Source organism: Danio rerio, chromosome 20, assembly GCF_052040795.2.
Source record: "Danio rerio strain M-AB ecotype USA chromosome 20, GRCz13ab, whole genome shotgun sequence".
NCBI classification, from domain to species: Eukaryota; Metazoa; Chordata; class Actinopteri; order Cypriniformes; family Danionidae; genus Danio; species Danio rerio.
The window spans coordinates 584,564-608,838 of NC_141040.1; the positions used below are offsets into that span (position 1 = coordinate 584,564).

General features: G+C 40.4%; 2 protein-coding genes across 9 annotated transcripts in view; one reads left to right on the plus strand and one right to left on the minus strand.

The window, feature by feature from the left end:
- On the plus strand, positions 1-22,229 carry dse (dermatan sulfate epimerase). 8 transcript variants are annotated; one of them, XR_015517893.1, is made up of 7 exons: positions 1-166; positions 4,396-4,863; positions 7,812-8,065; positions 17,202-17,441; positions 17,658-17,865; positions 19,140-21,360; positions 21,914-22,229. XR_015517893.1 is itself a non-coding variant. In XM_087297723.1 (6 exons), exons 2-6 carry the CDS (start codon positions 4,442-4,444, stop codon positions 20,863-20,865), a joined length of 2,850 nt encoding a protein of 949 aa, XP_087153849.1. In that variant the 5' UTR covers positions 1-166; positions 4,396-4,441; the 3' UTR covers positions 20,866-22,229.
- Positions 1-24,275, minus strand: part of lats1 (large tumor suppressor kinase 1) — a 777,671-nt gene that overhangs the window by 36,650 nt on the left and 716,746 nt on the right. The gene's annotated exons all lie outside the window — the stretch shown is intronic.

Genomic DNA, 24,275 nt, shown 5'->3' on the forward strand with positions numbered 1-24,275 from the left:
AGATGTGACGTTGAGAGCTTCAGTCTTCAGGCTCTACTGCGCAGCTGATCGCGGCTCCGCGCATCTGTCGACGACAAAACACGTTCAGGCCCACGGATGCGTCCCGTCAGGCTGGAGACCCACGACTGCGGGGCTTTTGGGGAGATAACGCAACTGTACCCGAGAGGTAACGAACTCACTACAACTTTCCTCCATGTTTAATAGAAGTTTGGAGCTTTCAGGAATGTCTTAGCATCTGTGCCTGAATCCCCTCACGAACTCTTGAAGATGTCTGACTTCTGTTATCATCAGAGTATCATAGTTCTGCTTAATATGCTCACACTTTAGCTTATGTCTATGAACTATGGGCTTATTAATAAGATATTATCTGTTCATTAGTAGTTGTAGTCTTATTCTGCATCCCTGATCCCATACTCAAAACCTAAACCCAATGTATGCCTTACTAACTAATAATAAACAGCTAATTAGCAGTTTATTAAGCTAGTACTGTTAGCTAATGGTTTGTTGATATCGTGAATTGTGACCTAAACTCTAATGTGGGTTATTATTTTGATTCAGGGTTATTATTTTGCAGTTTATGACATGTTATTATTTAATAACTGACTACAAATAACTCGGTTAGTAACTTATAATTGACAAAACTGATAACAATTGGAATTTATATTAGGTAGGCTATTTAAGTCGCTTCCTCTATTATTTTTTGTTTGATTCCCTATCATGGATGAATACAATATATATGACAATATTTAACTGAAGTAAAAAACGGAACTGAAATTGGTCTGTTCTATACATCTTTGATTGAGTGTGTGTGTGTGTGTGTGTGTGTGTGTGTGTGTGTGTGTGTGAGAGAGTCGTTCAGACGCAGCTTATGCAAGCATTAGTTGTTTGACCATGTGTTTCCCAGCAGGAATGCAGAGGTTGTGGGGTCAAGGGCCACTGCTGTGACTTGCCCTGTCTGGTTTCACCTTTCGTAATTTTTTTCTTTAATTATCTGGAGTCTAATCACAGTTCAAACTAGCCGGAAATGATGCAGCCGTGGTGTCGCAAACATTGATCAAATCACTTATTTATTAAGGGGAAGTTCATATTTGAAGTGTGTACTGTGCATTTTAAGGGATCGTTCACCAAATAATGACATTTTACCCAGCGTTTACTCTCCTTCAAATTGTTCAATACCGTTATGAGTTTCCGTTTTTCTGTTAATCACAAAAGAAGTTAATTCAAAAAATGTTGGAACCATTGAATGAATATTATGTAAGTCGATGGTTATAGGTTTGCAGCATTTTTCAAAATAACTTGTTTTGTTTTCGGAAGAGAAAAGGAAACTCTTAAAGGTATGGAACAATTTGAGGGAGAGTAAATTAATATCCCTTAAAAAACTTTACACACTTCGGTAACACTTTAGAATAACTACACACTATGAATCATTTATTAAGCATTAGCTAATAGCTATTTCATTATTTGTTAAGCACCTACATTAATACATGTTAGTGAGCAGTTTATAAATGCAGCTACAAATGCGGTATTTTTAACATATAAGCACATTTATAATGTGTTTAATGATTGTATTTTCATACTCTGTCATTGATTATTTTTATCATTACTAAATGAAGTATTGCATTATTCACTAACCAGTTATTTAAGAATAGTTGGTGCTATCAATGCATAAGTAAATGATTAATAAACTATTCAAATTAACATTCATATATCTCATTATTCAGGTGTATACTAATAGTTCATTTGTATGTTAATAAATGCTTCACTTAGTCACTTTATTAGTGTTTTGTGACCTAATCTAAAGTGAGGACTGTTTATGCTTCATAAATTCGTATAAATGACAATTAAAGGCTCAGTTATTTTCTAAACATGAGAAAAAATGACTTTATTAATTTCTATTAAGTTGAAGATACACAAATGAAACCGTATCAAATGAAACAAAAATAAATCTTTGCAATGTAAAATAAAATTACTGCACAGTTTAAACTTTACTAAATAACTCTGAAATGTATCATAATATATTGTTAAATTATTATATTGTTATCTAATTTTATTTAATAGTATTTATTTATAATTGTATTTTGACACTTCTGTTATTCAGCAAAGTTTACAGTAATATTATTATTTAGATAATATTGCAAACACGTATTGTTTATTTCATACTGAGCCTTTAATTGTCATTAATAAGGGATTTATAAAGCATAAATAGATTAGATTAGGTCACAAAACAGCATGAAGGTGAGTTAGTAAAGCATTTATTAACATACATAGTAACCATTACTATGCCTGAATAATACAATATATAAATGTTGATTTGAATAGTTTATTAATCGTTCACTAATGCATTGTAAACAATTCTAAAAGCCACCAACTACTCAAATACAAATGGTTTGTAAATAATGCAACACTGAGTTTAGTAATGAACAATTAATAAGTAATGAAGTATGAAAACACAATTATTAAACACAGTGTACATGTGCTTTTAAGTCAAGAATACCGCATTAGTACTAAACATCTATTAATGTAGAGTTAATGCTTAACACATAATGATTTAACTATTTACTAATGTGTAATAGATGATTCATAGTGTGCAGTTATTATAGTGTGACCCACACTTCAAATAGGACCTTTCTGCTGCTCAATAAATAAGTGAGTTAATCAAAGTTCGCGAAACTTATTCCCATTAAATAAATCCTGTGTTAGTCAATGGTTACAGGATTTCAGCATTTTTCAAAATAACTTCTTTTGTGTTCTACTGGTCTGCGACAAGTGTAGCCTAAATTAAGCGATGAGTGGATTTTCGGTTTTGTATGAACTGTCGCTTTAAGGCAGGGGTAATAGATACCGGCTGCACTGGACACATGTCTAGACACCCCATAAACCAGGACCAGCTAATTTTCCATTTGACCAGCAGAGTGTTCGTCAGTCTGGAGGAGGAGGAGGAGGAGGAGGAGAGCTTACATTCTTGCAAAGACACGCTTGTGGTTCATTGAGCATGAGCACGTTTTCTCTCTCAGACACAACAACCTTACACAATGAGTTTAAGATGCTTCTTTAAGCGGCTTATTTGAAAACGAGTTTTTAATTTTGGAGTTTTTGGGGGAGTTTAATGTTCATTCCACTTAAAATTGTAAACAATTAAGTTGACTTAATCCATTTGTGTTGGGATGACATGATGGTATTTTGTGGAAACAAGCACACTTTTTAGAGTAAAAGATAAGCATTAGATCTGAAAACCTATTTTTGGTTAAAAGTCCTTCTGATAAGGGTGGCACAGTGGCTCAGTGGTTAGCACTGGGGCCTTGCAGCATAAAGGTCGCTGGTTCAAGTCCCAGCTGGATCAGTTGGTGTTTCTGTGTGGAGTTTGCATGTTCTCCCCGTGTTGGAGTGGGTTTCCTTTGGGTGCTCGTTTCCCCCACAGTCCAAACACATGCGCTATTGGGGAATTGATCAACTAAATTGACTGTAGTGTATGAGTGTGTGTGTGTGTGTGTGTGAATGAGTGTGTATGTATGGGTGTTTCCCAGAACTGAATTGCAGCCAGAAGGGCATCCGCTGGGTAAAAACATATGCTGGATAAGTTGGCGGTTCATTCGATTTCACTGTACTCAAATGGCCTCCACAGTCACCAGAGCTCAATCCAATAGAGCAGCTTTGGGATGTGGTGGAACGGGAGATTTGCATCATGGATATGCAACTGTGATGCTATTATGGAGCAAAATCTCTGAGGAATATTACCAGGAGCTTGTTGAATCTCTGACATGAAGGATTAAGGCAGCTCTCAAGGGAAAAGGGGTCCAACCTGGTAATAGTAAGGTGTACCTAATAAAGTGGCCGGTGAGTGTATGTCAGCGCAAAGTACCACTAGGCTATCCGACATCAGAATTTTCATTTTTGGGTGAATTGTCCCTTTTAGGCTGAACATTCATGTGCTTTTTTTTTTTCATTCTCAGCTTGTAGGCCGAGCCGGTTATAGGTAAGCCATTTGAAGTTTGACTTCCTCGAGAGTGTAAACAGTATGGCTTTGTCTGTCCGAGCCTGTGAGGCCTGAGATTTCTGGAGGAAGCTTATTGGTTAATAATATTACCAGTACATCTCAAAGGCTAATGCTAGCCAATGAGCCTCTCTGATTGATGTTTATTTGAGCCAATCAAATCAGTTACAGGAAGTAGGAAAAACAAATATGGAGGTCAATGGTAAGCTTTGATGAAAGGTGTTGTTGAGTGCACTATATAGGGAGCTTTCACACACACACTGCTACAGTACAGTGAACTTTTGTCTTCATTTCATGAACGTGTAGAAACCCTAAGATCAGCCCTACAGCTGGCTCTAATTACCGCAGGCATCCAGTCTAACACACTGGGAAAATAACGTGTGTCTCTCGTTCTGTCTCCTCAGCTGAGAGGGAGCGAGGGGATGCGGTCTCTCCCTCTCTGATGCCAGAATGAGAACGTACACTCGCGGGGCACCAACAGTGTTCTTCATAAGTGCACTGTGGGTTCTGGCTGCCCCCGGTCCGGCTGCGGTGGACCCCACTGGAGGAGTGGCGTTTTTGGGAGGGAACTACGAGGGAACGCACCCCATGCTGTACTTCGGCCTGACGGAGGTGGAGGAGCTCCAGCGGGCCGCCATCGGGACGCACAAAGCATTGGCTCAACAGATCCGGGAGGCTGGGGAGGCTATTCTAGAGCGTCCTGAGGAGTACCTGCCCCCCTGGAGCCCTGCTGAGTTCAGTGCCCGCTGGAATGAGGTGTACGGAAATAACCTGGGCTTGCTCTCCATGTTCTGCATGCTGTACCCGCACCGCGCCGGGGCTCTGGACGTAGCCAAGGAATACATGGAGCGCATGGCCGCACAGCCCAACTGGTAAAAGTTGTGTGTTTGTGTGTGTGTTGTGCTGCTAATAGCCATGTTAGCATTCACCTTGTTAAATATCTCAACTCTGCCTACCATACTTCACCTTAATTTTAGTTTAGATTTGGTTTTAGTTTATTTTAGGTTCAGTTTTAATTTAATAAATTTTTAGTTTATATTTTTTTTGTTTAGTTTAGGTTAAATGTTAGTTTAAGGTTTAGTTTAGTTTAGTTTAGGTTATTTTAGTTTGGTTTAGTTTGAAGTTTAGGTTTAGTTTAGATTATTTTAGTTTAGTTGAATTTTATTTTAGTTTTAAGTTTGGTTAGTTTAGTTTAGGTTATTTTAGTTAAGGTTAAAGGTTTAAATTAAGTTTATTTTAGTTTAGGTTTTAGTTTAGGTTATTTTAGTTAAATTTAGTTTAAGGTTTAGGTTTAGTTTAGTTTTAGTTTAGTTTAGATTATTTTAGTTTAGTTTAAGGTTTAGTTTAGGTTTATTTGTAAGTTATAATTTTAAGTTTTGTTTAAGTTTTAAGTTTACTTTAAGGTTTAGGTTTAGTTAAGTTTAGCTTTTTTTAGTCTAAGTTGAAGGTTTTGTTTAGGGTTTAGTTTAGGTTTATTTGTAAGTTATAATTTTAAGTTTTGTTTAAGTTTTAAGTTTACTTTTAGGTTTAGGTTTAGTTTAGTTTAGTTTTTTTTAGTCTAAGTTGAAGGTTTTGTTTAGGGTTTAGTTTAGGGTTTAGCTTTTTTGCAGTTTAGTTTAAGTTTAGTTTAAGGTTTAGTTTAGTTTAAGTTAAAGTAATTTAGTTTAAGGATTAGTATAAGGTTTAGTTTATTTTAGTTTCGTTTTTAGTTTAGGTTATTTTTGTTTAGTTTAAGTTTAAGGTTTAGTTTTAAGTTACTTGTAAGGTGTAGTTTGAGTTTAATTTACATTTAAGGTTTAGTTTTAGTTTATTTGTAAGATATAATTTTAACTTAGGTTTGTTTAAGTTTTAAGTTTAGTTTAAGGTTTAGGTTTTGTTAAGTTTAGGTTATTTTATTTTAAGGTGAAGGGTTTGTTTAGGGTTTGTTTAGGGTTTAGCTTTAGTTACTGGAGGTTATTTTAGTTTAGTTTAAGTTTAAGGTTTAGTTTTAGTTTGTTTGTAAGTTATAATTTTAATTTAGGTTTAGTTTAAGGTTTAGGTTTAGTTTAGTTTTAGGTTATTTTAGTTAAGTTTAAATAAAGTATTTTAGTTAAAGTTTAAGGTTTAGGTTATTTTAGTTTAGGTTGAAGGTTTAGTTTAAGTTTAAGTTTTTTTTGTTTAGTTTTAGTTTAGGTTATTTTTTCTAGTTTAGGTTTAGTTTTAGTTTACTAGTAAGGTGTAGTTTAGGTTTTAGATTTAGTTTAGTTCAGGAGTGTGGGCTTGGCAAACTTCCTGTAAGACACCATCTGTCATCTCCATATGTACCAGACTTTTCCTTATCAACACGATAGAAACATCTTACAGTTCTTTAGCCGCCTTTCCACTGCACACAATATTCAGACATGACTAGTGGCTGTAGCATGAATCTTCATTATGGTCATCAGGGCACAGAAATGCATCTGTGAATACTGTAACACTATCCCTCATCTTTTCCATATTCCACATTCCTGTACAGTTTCTCTGAAGTGTTGACCTGTTTCTAATACTGTTACCACGAAAGCCTTGAATGCTTTGACTGACAGTTAGACCTGCCTTTGATGTGTCTAAACTTGTGTCTGATGCTTCTTACACTCTTACCTTTACCTCTGATCATTCTTGCTCTGTCACTGCTTTATTAAGGTCAGATGGTTTCCATCATATTCTCACAAATTGAGTACAGATTTTGGTTTGGTATAAAAATGTCAGGAATGCATTTAAGAACACTTGTAGTTTGACTTAAAAGAAAAATGTCAATGTGCAGAGCATGTGAAGAAGCTAAAATAAACCTTCAGCAAAGAATAAACTTAGATATAGCAGTATTACACTCCATATAAAGTTATTATGGCATGCTACAGTTAGAGTTCTGAACATGCTAGAGTTCTGAATCATCACAACAATGAACTCATGATGTTTACCATTAGAGGCTGGAGATATTCACACACTGCTGACACCCAACTGTGTTTACACCCCTTTTAGAAGTGATTTTAGCATGATAGGTTAATACCCTGTAATTCAGCGAACCAAGATCAGCCCATTGAGTCTTCATATGTCTTGAAGATTTAGATAAGCATTAGAGGGGTTTTCAGAAACATGAGTTCACCTTTATGTGTGTGCAGCTTTTAAATAAACAGCATTTGCATTGTATAGTTCACACAGTGCAGGTTTTCCCTCAGTGTGTTCAGATGTGGTCTTTCCTTCTGCCGCTGGTTTGTGTTTAAGCTGCTGTGGATGGCTGGGGTTAACTGCTGCGGTTCTGCACTCTCATTTACACCGCCGCCAGCATGTAGTGGCCAACCGGGACAAACCTCCAACTTCTGCAGCTCGTAATACATTGCTGCTATTACACACACTGCAGATTATCGGTATATAGCTCAGATCTACGGCATCCACTAGCTATTGCTACTACTAGGCAACATGATATTTGAAGGACATGCATGTATTTGTGGCCATTGTTCCCACAATTAATGTCTTAAGGGGACCTGTTATGCTGAAATCACCTTTATAAGGGGTTTAAACTCAACAGTCTGTGGATATAATCAGCTTTTAATGGTAACAATTTATTAATTGTATTTTTTTATAATCAGACTTAATACAAACTGTCTGCAGAAACACTTTAATTAACATTTTCCTAGTAACTAAGGTTAAACGTGCCGTCAATTGATCTACAAATTTCTAATTTAAAAACTTTCTCTCGAAACCCATCCAAATATAAGCACTGCAGTTGCTCTCATAAGTTCTCTTTCTAACATAATCCTCTGTCTGATGTGTGTCAGAGGGGTAACGATGGCTGTTTTTGTTTCAGGATGGTGAAAGATGCTCCGTGGGACGAGGTCCCGATAGCTCACTCTCTGGTCGGCTTTGCCACGGCGTTCGACTTCTTATACGAGTACCTCAGTAAAGGCCAGCAGGAGCGTTTCATCCAGGTGATTGGGAACGCCTCACGCTACATGTATGAGAAGTCTTACCACCGCGGCTGGGGTTTCCAGTACCTGCACAACCATCAGCCCACCAACTGCGTCGCTCTTTTGACTGGCAGTCTAGTACTCATGAACCAGGGTGAGTCTTGCTTCTCCTTTGTGTGTGTGTGTGTGTGTACATGTTTTTGTGACATATCAGGACACTGTGTAATGACATGGGTATGACACAGGTATTACAAAAGGAGGTGAAATATGAGGACATTGGTGACATCCTCATTTCTCAAAATGCTTATAAATCCGACAGAATGAGTTTAATCAGAGAGTAAAGCTGCACACAGTCTCCTGTGATGGTTGGGTTTAGGGGTGGGGTGAGGGCAATATAATATACGGTTTGGCCTGCATAAAATGAATGGAAACCTATGCAATGTCCCCACTTTTCACAAAAACAAACATGTGTGTGTGTGTGTGTGTGCATGTGTGTGTGTGTGTAGACAGTTTGAATTTATATGGATGCATTTATGTGTGACATTATGCACTGTAAAAAATCCAGGGTTCTCACAACTCTTAATGTTGCCCTAACACAAATCGATTAAGTTAACTTAATCATTTTTGGAAATTAAGTGGAGTGAACATAAAACGATTAAGTTTTCCAAAAAAATATTTTTTGTATACTTGTAGCCCCGCCCAATAGTGCCCATCTCTCCCTCATTAGCATAGGATATTAGTCTTGTTTTCATATTATACACTATGCTGACACACAGCCATCTGTAGCTCCGCCCTCTTCTGAAGAGAGCACAATCTCATTTGCATTTAAAGTGATAGTCACCAAAACACCACAATTAGGATCAAAGCCTGAAAGGGTCAGTTTCAGAGAGTTAGAGAACATTATTTATGTGCTATTTTCAGCTGAAACACACACTCTAGAGGCATCAGAGACGCATTTTACATCTTGTAGAAATGAGCAGATTATGTCCTCTTTAACACCAAGTGGAACTCAAATTCCTGTTTCTTTCTCAATCTGCAGACAATCTGTTATTCCCACTTAAACTGACATATGGCTTATGGAGAAAGTTCAGTCTTCTGCCATACACGCACACACACACACACACTATAAAGGATGGCTCTGCCCCCTCGCTCAGCATTCCTGCCTGGAATGTAAGGCTGAACAGGGTCATTCTGCAGAGCTGAACTTAAGCCTCCGTAATTATTTCTCCAGTGAAGCAGTTCTCCGCATGACTCCTGTATTCTCCAACTGATATTTTCCCCACTCTTTTGCTCTTTTGTGTTTCCCTCTCTCTGTCTCTGTCTTCATTCCTCCCCTGCAGCTATTCATAACATAATCTGTAGTTTTTGGCCCTGAAAGTGCATCTCCCTGTTCTTCTTCGCCCTTTTTGAAGCAGCTTCTCTCATATCCGTCCAGATATTTGAAGGTTCTTTTTGACCCACTGTTCCCAGCATTCCCAGCCCAAGCACTGATCCGTTTCATAGCTGATGAATCGGTATCAAACATCAGCGTTGATATTCAGTAAATGACGTGGGTTTGTGGATTTTGAAATCCGCTAAACAAACACAGCCCAACCCTTACGAAAAGAAGTTTATTCAAGTGTACTCTCAGTCTACTTTTTAACTACAAATAAGAAAGTATACTTTCAGCGTATTTTTATGCACTTCTATAAAATATACTTCCGTTTTAGCTTTTAGGTTTAGCCAAGTATGCTATTAGTATGCTTCTTTCAGACAAAAAAATAAGTATATTTTAAGTACTTCTTGGAAATGTACTTAACCCTTTCACATGTACAATCACACCAGCCTCAGCTGGTCCATAAAGCGTACGATCACACCAGTGTGATCAGCCTCAGCTGGTCCCTGAATCATACGATCACACCGGTGTGATCAGCCTCCACTGGTCCCTGTATCTTACGATCACACCGGTGTGATCAGCCTCAGCTGGTCCCTGAAGCATACAATCACACCGGTGTGATTCAAATGTTCAGAGCACACGTCATCAACTACTAACATTCTAGGTTGTCAGCGCACACTGAGGCACAGAAAGAGATGTGCTGCACTGGTCATAAATCACAATTTATCCATGTTTTCAAACAAATAACATTTATTTTAGGTTTCAGACGTTCAAATACACATAACTTTAAGCAAAAAAAAAACCATTTAAGGTTTGTAAAATACCCAGGGATGTCTGTGGAGTCGGCAATAATAATAGGTTGGACGTGTTGTGTGTTCAGAGATGCTCTTCTGCAGAGCTCGGTTGTAACGAGTGCTTATTTGAGTTACTGTTGCCTTTCTATCAGCTGGAACCAGTCTGGCCATTCTCCTCTGACCATCAACAAGGCATTTGTGCCCACAGAACTGCCGCTCACTGGATATTTCCTCTTTGTCGAAGTATTCTCTGTAAACCCTAGAGATGGTTGTGCGTGAAATTCCCAGTAGATCAGCAGTTTCTGAAATGCTCAGAGCAGCCTGGCAGCAACAACCATGCCACGTTCAAAGTCACTTAAATCCCCTTTCTTCCCTGTTCTGATGCTCACTTTGAACTACAGCAGATCGTATTGACCATGTCTACATGCCTAAATGCATTGAACTGCTGCCATGTGATTGGCTGATTAGAAATTTGCGTTAAAAAGCAGTTAGACAGGCGTACCTAATAATATGTCCAGTGAGTGTAGATGTTAATACGTGAAGTATACTTAAAATACACCTCTATATTACTTAACCTTAAAGTAAACTTTGAGAATGACTCCTTCAGATCACTTTGTTTTCAGTTCAAACTAGTTAAAAATGTTCAAAGCTACACATAATGTTGTTTGAAATAGAAAGAATGGTGAATTTCATGTGTTGTCATCACATCACTAACCATTCATTACTGCTTCTTAAAGGATCACACCACTATCTTGAAGGCCCAAAAAAGCAAACTGTTTTCATAAACAGCTCCAAACGTAACACATCAGTCAAAGTAAGTGACATATTAAAAATGTGAAAATATTAGGAGTTATTAGCATTCACTACCAGAGGAACCAAAAGAAACATTAGGAGTATCAGTTTTCAGACACGCTTTGTTAGTCGATGATTGAAAGAGATGAGGGAGGAGGAGGTTAAGATGGTCCGGGCATGAAAGTAAAGAGCTAATTATCATAACCGTTTAGCAAAGCAAACTTTGTGTCTGATGTCAGGCCATTTTTCCAGCACTGGAAAGCTAATATCCACACATCTATCTGTCAAATGTAACTGTAGTCTCAGCCTCAGACATCACATCAAGCAGGTCAACAGATCCTCAGTCGTCCTCTGATTGGTTTTAATATACAAGTCGAGTGTGCAGCAAACTTAACCAGTCAGCCTTGAAACAAGTCGGAGCAGATTAAAAAGCTGTGATGTCTTACAATGCTTGGTTAAAGTTGTGTGTGTTTTAATAACAATGTCTTCCGATGAGCAATTATTAATGTGACTTAATTGCTGAATTATTAAACGTTTGCAAAGCTTTGACCCGTGATGTAAACAAACATTTGTGTATGCTTATACTCACCTTTTCAGTGAAAAACATTGTCAAAATATCAAAATACTGTCATTTTGGTCATAAAGATAAGGGAAAGACATTTTCACTAAGGCCGCCGTTATCTGTCTTACTTTTTTCCTTTTTCTGAAAGTCCTGATAACACTTTCCTGGAGTTTTTCTTTTATTATTTGAGCAAATATGAATGCAAAAAATGTATTTGTGGCACTCTCCCACTCACTGTGCTCTATGTTGACCAAACTAGGATGACCTCTGCTCCTGAAATGACCCAAATGTGATTATACAATCGCAAATAGAGACCTACTTAAAGGGTTAATGCACAATAACATGCTTCACTGACCATATTTAAGTGAACCCATAAAACTTTTGTTTGTTTTGTTTATCTTTAGTGTCTTCTTGAAATATATTTATTTAAATTTATGCAACAGTTCTGTCTGGTTCTCGAATCTGATTGGCTGAGTTGTGCGATATTCTGCAATAACAGCACTCGTACAGCCTGTTCACCCTTGTGTATTACTCCGCCCAAACAGAGTGACAGCAGATCAATAAACTCACTACAGTTTGACTAATATTGCAGCTGTTGGACAACATAATGCACTTTAGAGGCTTCTTTAGTTGAGAATGTAGTTGTTTAGATTACAAATATGCGGTTTATTTATAAGGATAGTGCCTATTTTAAAATATTTATCATTTCTGAGAGACATCAGCTTGTCATACAGAGCAGAGCAAAGACTGTTGACGTTCCGCCACAAGATGGCGACAGAGAGCCCATAATAAGGACTACAGCTGATCAAATCATTATTAAACAGGTAAGCGAGATTCTAAGTCGATCTCTCTCTCTCTTGTTTGTTGTAGTGTTGTATTTATACTATAGTAATCAAAGCAATAAGTGTTTGCTTTGGCTTTTTCTTGGTTAATTATTCTGATCTCCTGATTGCAACAGGGAAATACTAGGCAATCTCTGTAGACTGATGGCATTTCATGCTGTTCAGCCTTATAATCTTATAATGTGAGCAAGATCAGCTGTTTTATCATCACTTTAGACATTACGCTAGAGAATCACTCAAACACTAGCTCTACAGTGAGGTTGGCGAATGAGCAGCGGCTTTTGCTGTTCTGATGTCAGCTGCAAATGTGAATGAATGACGGAAGAAAGTAGTTCCTTGTACATAAATGATTTTGATACTCTCCGTGTTTGATTTTCTTATTTATACACACGATTAAGCCTTCAACCTGTTGTATAAACGTATTATCACACGAATAGCATTGGGATATGGCTGTATATCAATGCACGTCTCTTAGCAGTGCCGATATACAGTATCAGTATCTGCTACTCATGTGATATTGCTCATTTTAATTATTATATTTATTTTTCTTTCACGCAAGGGCCGAAAATCCTAACGCTTTGCTAGCAGTACATTTTCATCTAGCCTATTTTAGAGCATATTACAAGATGTAAAATAAGTCTGATGTCCCCAGAGTGTGTATTTGATGTTTCAGAATATTCAAATTACCTCATGAATAATGTTCTCCAGCTCTCTGAATCTGACCCTTTCAGGCTTTGATCCTGATTGTGGTGTTTTGGTGACTGTCGCTTTAAATGCAAATGAGATTGTGCTCTTTACAGAAGAGGGCGGAGCTACAAATGCCTGCCTGCCTTCAAGCATAGCAGCTGATTCATAAACAAGACTAACGTTCTATGCTAATGAGGGAGACATGGTCACTAGTGGGCGGAGCTTACCCCCTCTGATGACACGTACAAAGGGACAATGTCAATCAAAGTGTTTGTCATCAAGTCTGATTATAAACAATACAGTTAATACATTTAGACTTTAACAGCTGCCTATATTCACACACTGCTGACACACAACTGTGTGCCACAGCCCCTTATAAAAGTAATTTCTGCAGAATAGCTCCCCTTTAAAACATGAGGTTGGAGCAGATTCTTCTAAAAGTGATTGCTTTGAATACATGTCTTATTGCAGAAATAGCTCATCCAGAATTAAACATTCTCCCCTAAACCAGCTCATGGAAGGTCAGGTGTGTTGTGCTGTGTACACTGGTTGTATCCTGCAGTAAACCATCAGCAAAAATAGCATGAGAAGTGAAGCGGTGCGGCTCTTTAAACACACCCATACTCAAACCATACCTTCATTGAGCTAAAAACTGGAGTGCTAATATTATAACACAAGAACAAGCTGTGTAGTTCGGTGTCAGACGCAACAGAAAATGACTGAGAAAACAACTGTAAATGTGAAGATCATTAAACACATAAGATTTTATTTTTATTGTAAATTGGTACGTGTGTTTGCTGGCTTTGGTGGCTTACAAGTACAGAGATTTGTATGATTACATGAGTGTAAACTATGCCGAGTTCACACTGTAGGATTTTCAAAGTAGTGGCGTCACTGCTGTTTTGACACTGCATGACTATCTGGGTTAGCGTTCTGTCGCTGCTGTGTTTACAGCATTGCATGACTTTACAATAGTAAAGAATCCAACCCAAGCTCATTCTGAAAACGTAGCCCCGCAGATGTTTCTGGAGACTGCGATTTACGTGGCTGGAGGTACGCATGGCCGCATTTTATTTTTTTTAATCGAACGCTCGTCTTCACGCTCGCTGGCTGACAGCTCAACTCTGTGTGGAGGGCTTTCCTGCTGCAACCAGTTTGTCCGGTTAGCTCGTCGTGTACGTCGGCGGATAGAAGACCCAGAGGGGAGCCGACGGTGTTCGAGTCCAGGGAAGAGTGGTTTCAGTAATCAGGTAAGACAAAATCAGAATCCACAAAAATAAGTGAACGAGTTCATGACAGGGCAAAAACGTGGTGAAATCCGAAAACGCGGTCAAAATCAGACGAAGGCTTTTCTTCTTCTGGACGGCTTTTGTAAATCGTTGCTTGGGTTTAGGCAAGCGAGTGAGCGAGCGGGCAGGCGAGCGGGCGCACAGACAGGTCAATCGGTAAAACCGGTTGGGTTTAGGGAAGGAGGAGGGTGGGTCGGCCGATTGGCTGGTCGCCCAGTTAATCATTCAGTCAGTCGAACAGACAGTCGCTCGACAGCAGCCTCCGCGGCTTTACGTGAGAACGCTCGCGAGAGGCGTTCGAGATCCGAAAAAGTGCACACAGTGGATTTGCGAAAACAAAAACTGCACAAAAACATACCTCCTGGCGCGCAGACGGGTCAATCGGTAAAACCGGTTGGGTTTAGGGAAGGAGGAGGGTGGATCGGCCCGGATAATCATTCAGTCAGTCGGACAGACAGTCGCTCGACAGCGGCCTCCGCGGCTTTACGTGAGAATGTTTGCACTCGCGAGAGGCGTTCGAGATGGATTCGTGAAAACAAAAACTGCACAAAAACGTACCTCTACGTTTCTAGAATGAGCCTGGGTTGCAAGAATCACAGACAGATTTGTCACGGCCTGCAAACTACGTCTGGAGAGCAACGCAAGGTCACGTAATATGTCTTCATAATAAGAAAGGAATCCTTTATAAGGCTTTAATGAACGGTTGTACATTAGTCTTAACAACTCTTGTGCATTTGTCAACAAAAGCGGCAATCAGACTACATTCACACAGAACTGTTTGACCACGCTGTGGATTAAAGCTAATAATATTGTAAATAATGTTCAATTTCTTACATGGAGCGATCCGCAAGACCTCAGTGTGCCACAGCTATTGATTTGGACTCATTTTGATGTGTTTATTTTTAATGTTAATAACCGTTCAGCATTTAATCAGCATTCACTGCCTTTAACTGAATCACCAAACACCACAGATTCAGCTCAAAATCCTCTTTAATGTTCTACTCAAGAAAATAAGTCATCTACATCTTGGATGAGCTAAATTAACAGGAAATGTTTATTTTTGGGTGAGCTATCCTTTTAACGAGGGATCTCTTGAGGGGTAAGGGTGATGTAGATAAGGGTGATATAATAAGTGTTTTTACTGTATAAAACGCAATACGCCTATGGAGAGTCCCTATAAATCACCAATTCCAGTGTGCGTGTGTGTGTGTGTGTGTGTTTAAAGTCTAAATGTGATCGCTGTTAGTGGGTGGACCGAATGTGTTCCAGGAAAACTGTGGTGTGACAGCATTACTCAATAAACTGATGAGCTGCGGTCTAAATATTTATGTGGTTCTTCTCATGTTGACCGCAGCATACCAGCAGTGGAGATGAGGCTGAATCTCAAAACATTTTCCCCAAATTAAGCCTTTATGTGCATTTAAAATGAGGATTAAAGTGCCTGTTACATTAAAATAATGATTTCTAGATGTTAGTGTGTCAGTATGTTAGTCGTAAGGATGTCTATACGCTAGTGCTCTCCAAAACAGTGGCAAAATTCACATTTTAGAAGATATAAACATTCATAACTTGCAGTTTGTCACGTCCGCCCTAATGGATTAACCATTTTTCTTTGACATCACCTCATTCTTTTAACCTTTTTAAATCTTCTGACCAATCAAATGCTCTCCAGTGTCTGCCAAGCCCCGCCCCCTTCTTCACATATACTGTTCATTTGATGCACTTGAGCTCGGCAAACTCTCACTGGCAGAGCTGTGAGAAAAACCAAACACTATTGGCTATATTATTTTTTTTAAATAGGGGAGGAGCTACTACTGAATATATATCGCCCTTCGTGTTTTAGCTATTACATCAAACATCAAATAAAAAAATGCACATTTCAAAACACCTCACATAGATTTAACACCAAGAGTTTATCTGAAATACTGAAGTCTGCAAAGAGTCCTGGTGTCTTCATTATAACTGCACGATTCATCATGCATGCCATCAAACGCCACTTAATGAGGTCTAAGGGATGTGGTTTCTGCATGATTTATCTGTGCTGAGCTAAACTGACTGTGACAGTTCAGATCTGTTGTTTTTTGCTGACACAAGCCCATCTAAAAGCACACCAGATAACTTATTCCAGGGTCATTGCAGAAAGCAGCGTTCTGAAATGTTGTACTGTATAAACATGGGCGGTATTTTCTTTGCACCATTTTGGGAACTAAGCCGTTTATGACTAAGAGGTTGTTGTTGTTGTGTGGACACACAGATATATTACGGACATTTTGGGGTTCTTTAATAGTTGATGACTTTGGCAGTCTTGGGTAGAGTCTTGAGAGCAATTTTCTTCTGATGTGTATGGAGGTCATTCAGTCATTTTCCTTCAGTTTAGTCCTTTTATTTATTGACTCGGCTCAGTTGGTGTTTCTGTGTGGAGTTTGCATGTTCTCCTTGCGTTCGCGTGGGTTTCCTCCGGGTGCTCCGGTTTCCCCCACAGTCCAAACACATGCGGTACAGGTGAATTGGGTAGGCTAAATTGTCCGTAGTGCATGAGTGTGTGTGTGGATGTTTCCCAGAGATGGGTTGCGGCTGGAAAGGCATCCACTGCGTACAAACTTGCTGGATAAGTTGGCGGTTCATTCTGCTGTGGCGACCCCAGATTTAAAAAGGGACTTATCCAAAGATGCTAATAAACACGCACAAAACGATATTTAATCTTTCCGCTGCTGTTCCGCTGTGTAAAACATATGTTGGAATAGTTGACAGTTCATTGCACTGTGGCAACCAGTAATAACTAAGGGACTAAGCCAAAGGAAAATGAATGCATGCATATAATCAATAATAGGATATAACCAAATGATCATTCTAAGAGCTGGCATGTCCCCCGTGTTACGGGTAAATGAGCAGCCAGTGTGTGGCACGTATAACAGTTCCTCTTGTTGTGCTGTGTGCTTCATATTTCAGGATACCTGCAGGAAGCATACCTCTGGACTAAACAGGCGATTTCCATCATGGAGAAATCTATGGTGCTTCTCCAGGACGTGACCGATGGCTCTCTGTATGAGGGTGTCGCGTATGGAACTTACACCACTCGTTCACTCTTTCAGTACATGTATCTGGTGCAGAGACATTTTGACATCGGCCACTTCAGTCATCCCTGGCTGCAAAAACACTTTGCATTTCTCTACAGGACACTTTTGCCTGGTAAGCTTCTCCTCTGGCTAGTTTAGAGTATAACTCAAGCCTAGTTTTTCTTTAATTATGTAATTTATGTATGTATTTTTCAGTTTTCTCATCATTTTTGTGGACAGTTTGGGTAAATTGTAAAATCTGGGACGGATATGGATAAACATATTAAGTGTTGAGTTTTTTATAACCTCTTTCGACCTACTGTATTCATTGGTTTGTTTGCTCCTGCAGGTTTTCAGAGAACTGTTGCAATTGCAGACTCCAACTATAACTGGTTTTATGGGCCAGAGAGTCAGTTGGTCTTCTTGGATCGGTACGTAATGCGAAATGGCAGTGGGAACTGGCTGGCTGAGGTGATCAGACAGAATCGGGTTCTGGAGGGCCCTGGACAGGCAGGCAGGGGTCAGCGCTGGTGCACACTGCACACAGAGTTCCTCTGGTAAGATCTGTGCTCCTCAACATGGAGTGTCTTAATGATTTTGCTCAGTTAGGGATATGTGCCCTGCTCAACACACCTCATTTGGGTAGAAAAGGTGGGAGACAGTGGTGTGTATTCACTCCCCCACCTTCAGTTTCTGTTTGTACTGGGAATTGGTTTATTATGTTAAGTCAGACTGGCCTTTGTGTCCACCGAAGCACTGAAAACACCAGCACTGCTCTAAAAATGTTTGGCTATGAGTGTTTCAACTGTGGCGATGCAGTGGCGCGGTAAGTAGTGCTGTCGCCTCACAGCAAGAAGGTCGCTGGTTCGAGCCTTGGCTGGGTCAGTTGACGGATCTGTGTGGAGTTTGCATGTTCTCCCTGCGTTCGTGTGGGTTTCCTCTGGATGCTCCGGTTTCCATCACAGTCCAAACACATGCAGTACAGGTGAATTGGGTAGGCTAAATTGTCTGTAGTGTATGAGTGTGTGTGAATGAGTGTGTATGGATACTACCTTCACCACGCGTGCTTCAGTTATATCCGTGTCTAGGGCGGCAGAATAGAGAGGGCATCGCCCCCTATACTACCCCTTACCACGCGCGGCCTCAGTTATATCCGCGTCTAGGGCGGCAGAATAGAGAGGGCGGCGTCCATGACACTACCCTCACCCCCCACGCCCTCAGTTTTATCCGCGCCTAGGACGGCAGAATAGAGAGGGCGGCGTCCCCAACACTACCCTCAGCAAGCGCACCCTCTGGTTTATCCGCGTCTAGGGAGGCAGAATAGATAGGGCGACGTCCCCGACACTACCCTCACCACCCGCGCCCGAAATTATATCCGCGCCTAGGACAGCAGAATACAGAGGGTGGCGTCCGCGAATTTAGGGTTGAGGGTGGCGTGACCGTCCTTTGCCTAGAGCGGCAGTTCAGCTTGCTCCAGCCCTGGATGTTTCCCAGAGATGGGTTGTAGCTGGAAGAGCATCAGCTGTGTAAAAATGTGCTAGATAAGTTGGCGGTTCATTCCGCTGTGGCGACCCCAGATTAATAAAGGGACTAAGCTGACAAAAAAATGAATGACTGTTTGAACTGTCTAAACTTTTAAAAATTACAAAGCACTCCGAGTTGAGCTCACCAAGCTGCTGGCTTTTCAAAAAATGAGATGCTTCCATTGAAAACAACTGAAAAAATCCCCGGCTTGGGATGAAAATGTTTCAGTGGAACTCCCCATAATGCTTAGGTCTACTCTTATATTTTGAGTTGAGCACAAAACGTCTGTTTCGTTCCCATTTTACAGGTATGATGCCAGTCTGCGGCCGACCCCACCTCCTGATTATGGAACATCCCACCTTCATCACTTCGAAGATTGGGGAGTGGTGACCTATGGAAGTGCCTTGCCTGCCGGGAAAAACCACACATTTCTCTCCTTTAAGTCGGGGAAGCTTGGTGGACGTGCTATATTTGACATTGTTCACCAAAACAAGTACAAAGACTGGATCAAAGGGTGGCGGAACTTCAATGCAGGCCATGAGCACCCAGATCAGAACTCCTTCACCTTTGCTCCCAATGGAGTCCCGTTTATCACAGAGGCTTTGTATGGACCTAAATACACCTCTCTTAATAATGCTGTCATGTTCGGGCCTGCTGTGTCCGAGAGCTGCTTTGCACCATGGGAAGGCCAAGTTACTGAGGCTTGCAACTCGAAATGGCTTAAGTATAAGCACGGACAAGCAGCAGACTGCCACGGTCAGGTGGAGGCGGCTCTGGAGCAGCAGGGTATGGTGTTTATTCGTGGAGAGGGTCAAGCAGCATACAACCCCGAGCTGAAGATCAAGAACTTTCAGAGGAACTTGCTCCTGCTTCATCCTCAGCTGCTGCTGATGGTGGACCACGTTGAGCTGCATTCGGGCAGCCTAACGCGCAGCATGAGTGCCTTCTTCCACAACACAGACCTGCCTTTCCTGAAAACCCAAATCGATGGAGTTCACGGAGCCCTGATTAGACATGGAAATGAAACATCTAAGATGTTCTGGTTGGACGACACAGGCAGTAGTGAGAAAGCAGTTGTAGGATATAGGAGCTACCCCCGCGGATACCCATATAATGGATCCAACTATGTGAACGTCACTATGCCTCTGAGGTACCCAACCAGCAGATTAGCCTACATCTTCTTTGGATCAGGAGTGGATGTGCAGAGTTTCAGCGTACATGGAGACTCGGAAAGACTGGAGATCTATCTGGCCACCAGAGATCACACCTACAACATATATCTGTTCACAGATCAGCTGCCCACCAAACCTATGGCCATGGTGTTGGTGGACCAGCAGAAAGTGGTGTTTGAAAGGACAGCAGGGATCAAAGAGCAGCCAATAGAGGAAGTTGAGGAGTATGCTAATGTTGTAGAGGACAACCTTCAGCACGTCAAACCAGTCTTTCAGCAGCTGGAAAGGCACATACTTTCACGGGTGCTTAACACAGACACCTTCCACAAAACTGCCGAGCGCCTCTTAAAATCCTCAGACAAGAGGAAGACCTCTGGGAATATCCAGAAGATGTTTTCCCTTTCGAAGAAGAAGGGGAAAGGAGGCAAGAAGACCAGCTTCTCCGACAGCCTCCCGGACATCTTTGCACAGATTGAGGCGAGCGAGAAGAAGGAGAGGCAGCGGACCGTGAAACGCGTCTACGAGGAGCTTCCCGAGGAGGGAGATGGAGACTCCCGGGCCTTCGTTGATTATAGTGACTTAAGAAAGGGCAAGAAAGTGGGGTTTGTAAAGGGGCGGAAATTCAAAGAAGTTCGTGTGGGAGCTACGGCGGAGAGTGAGGATGTGTTTAGCACCACCTCCTACATTCGCCTTTTCCTCATTTCGAACATAGCCACTTTTTTTGTCCTCCTGGCCGTGCTGTTGACACGCTTCCAGAGGGCGCAGAGTTTGCACACGCAGCGCTGCCTGTACTGTGTGCTCCTTATTGACAGCTTCGTCCTGCTTTGCCTGTACTCCTCCTGCTCTCAGGCACAGTGCTAACAGCAACACAACAGTCCATACTGTAAAGCAAGGGGTCAGCAATCTCAGTCCTGGAAGGCTGGTGTCTCTGCAGAGTTTAGCTTCATCTTGCCTCAACACACCTGCCTGGAAGTTTTAAGTATACCTAGTAAAAGTTGTATCAGCTTGTTCAAGTGTGTTTGATTAGGGCTGAAGCTAAATTCTGCAGGACACCGGCCCTATAGAAAACAAGCTTGGTGACCCCTGCTGTAGAAGAATATGCCTGTTTACAGCACATGGCTCCTTCTCAGAGACCTGGAGTCTTTGTCTTGTTTCTAGTCCAAATATCTAAAGATTCTTAACCCCTTCAGACCCTGCGTCCATTACAATGGACATCACATGACATCCCATTTTTCTGAAACTTGGAACATAATTCAGGTCTGAAGGGGTTAAATCAAGAAGCATTTTATAGACGAGCAAACACATTTTTTTCCCAAGCAGAGTAATCCACCAATGGGGTAAGCCAGGGGTGTCCAAGCTCGGTCCTGGAGGGCTGGTGTCCTGGAGAGCTTGGCTGCATCCGAAATAGCATACTCCCATACTATATAGTTCGCTAGAATCAGTATGCGAGCTGAGTAGTGTGTCCGAATTCCTAGAATTCGAAAATCAGTATGTGAGAAGTACCAGGATGACTTACTACTTCCGGCGAGATTCTAGAGTGTGCATCCTATGCATGCTGCGCTATCTCATGATGCCCCGCGAGAGAATACATGTATGGGCGTGAAGCGACGCAATTTAATGCAGGTAGGTCATGTGACCATGACAACATGGCGGATGTAGTACGTCCGAATTCCATTCATACTTTTCACATTCATACTGTATAGAACGCACTTTTATATTGGCCGAGTCGTACGTTTAAATTCAAATGCAGTACCTACTGGGTAGTAGACGGTTTCGGACGCAGCCATTGTCTCTAACTTGCTTCAACACACCTGCCAGGAAGTTTCTAACATATCTAGTAAGAGCTTGATTAGGTTGTTCAGGTTTGTTTGATTAGGGTTGGAGCTAAATGGGGACACCGACCCTCCAGGACCGAGTGTGGACACCCCTGGGGTAAGCAAGATAATCTTGTTTTTTGCTTGTATTGAGTATTTGTCTTGTTTCTAGTCAAAATATCTGAGTAAGATTCTTTTTTTTTCAGTGCCCAGTAACATCTTGAGGGATTTAATGTCCCTTTAATGTCTGCCCAGTGTTATCTAGATCCATTCCCAGTTCACTTCAAATCTTTGCACATCTGCTAATAACATGGACTTCAGTTCATCATAACATGTGTAAAATGTAAATATGTTAAAGTATATTTTTGAGTGTTGTTTTATACCCTTCTTAATTAAAAGGCATCTGCAGAAGTGTCTGTAATTTCTTACTGGACCTTTTATATTTAAATATTGAATATTTATTTTAATGTACAGACCTTAGAGTGTAAAATCATAGCAGCGTGCCAAGCAGCACACTATGCATGCATGCACTTATGCACTTACACACTCAACAGTGTAGTATATGTGTGTAGTGCTGTCCCAAATGAACACTAGTGTTTTATTTTACTAAGCGGAAATTCAACCCGTTTCCCTGATGATGTTTGACGGTTGCCAAATTAGTGAAATAAATGACCAAACTACCAAATAATACCTGCCGTGAGTATTACTGCATTCACCATCGGGAGGTGCTATAATCACTTTCACAGGACATCAGTGGCCGAAAGCTCTGCCTCTTCCGCTACGTGAGGAAAGCTCATAAGTGCATCATTCAGGTAATTAAAGTGCACTTATTAGAGTTTTTCAGAGTTATTTTAGAGTTTTCAGTGTGAACGCACAACTTACACTATTTATACTACTAAATGGCGTACAATAGTGCATATGTATGTGATTTGGGATGCACATCATGACTTCTATAGCTAAAATCTGTAATGAATAATATGCAATGCTGTAAATATATTCGTAGTGAAAAATCAGACAAATCCATTGTTTTAAATGTGGATTAACCCAGTCGTATATTGTCACAGCATTCCTGTTAATTAAAAATGAAAGCATCTTTATTTCTATAATGTAGATTGTGTCAAAGACGCTTTACATAGATAAACAGAGAGTGGGGGACGAACTAAATTTTCACTTCGTGGAGCATATTCAGCATGTGAGGCAGGTACTGTCCAATGCTAATATACAGTAGCTCCAGATAGATTAAAAATTTGTATTCATACCATGAAGGCCACCATGATCAAAATCAATCAAAATCTCAACCACACATCGGGTCATCTGCAGAGAAACTGCCTTGGCCACCAGTGGATATTTCAGCACAACAACGACCCAAAACACAGTAAAAGTGGTGAAGAAATGGCTTGTTTAGCAGTGGCCCACCCAGAGCCCTGATTTAAATCCAATTGAGAATGTGTAAAGGAGCTAAAGGTCAGAGTGATAAGGAGACTCTCCGACCTGAAAGAGTTGGAGCTCCTCGCTAAAGATGAATAGGCAAAAAATAGCAGTGAACACATGCCAAACACTGGACAGCAATTACACTCTCAGAAATAAAGGTACTTGAGCTGTCACTGGGGTGGTACCTTTTCAAAAGGAGCACATTTGTACTTAAAGGGTCCATATTGGTACCTCAAAAGTATATATTAGTGCCAACAATTTTCAAGAGGAACACTTTTGTACTATTTAGGTACTAATTTGCACCCTTAAGGAATTAATATTGACCTTTTAGCCACAAATTTGTACCTTTTGAAAAGGCACAGTGACAGCTCGCCTACCTTTATTTCTAAGAGTGCACAGGAGGAGTTTGATTGATGTAAAAGCCAATAAAGCCTTTTCTGTTGATTACTTAGAATAATATGGATAATTTTGGACCCTCTTTGTTGTTCAAATGTAAATAAAAGCTGAGCTCCCCGCAGTAATGCCTCTTGTTCATCGTTTTACTATGTTTTGCGAGAAGCCTGTGTCACTTCTGGTCCAAAAAACCAAACTTGCTGGTTGAATAAAAGTCAGAATTCTGCAGGGGTGTGATTAATTTTGCTTGGCTTGACTGTTGATATGTATTGGAGATGTACAGTGCATACGGAAAGCATTGATAGCGCTTGACTTTTTCCACATCTGTTTATGTCACAGTCTTGTTCCAAAATGGATTAAATTGATTGATTTCCTCAACATTCTACACACAATCCCCCATAATAACAATGTGAAAAAGAGTTAAAAATAAAAGCTGTAAAATCAGATGTACATCAGTATCCTTTGCTCAGTACTCTGTTGATGCACCTTTGGCAGCGATTACAGCCTCAAGTCTTTCTGAATATGACGCCACATTGCAAAAAATGCTTTTCCTACTTAGATTTAGTCTTGTTTCTAGAATAAATATCTACAAACTCTTAAATCAAAAAGCATTTTCTAGACAAGCAAAACATA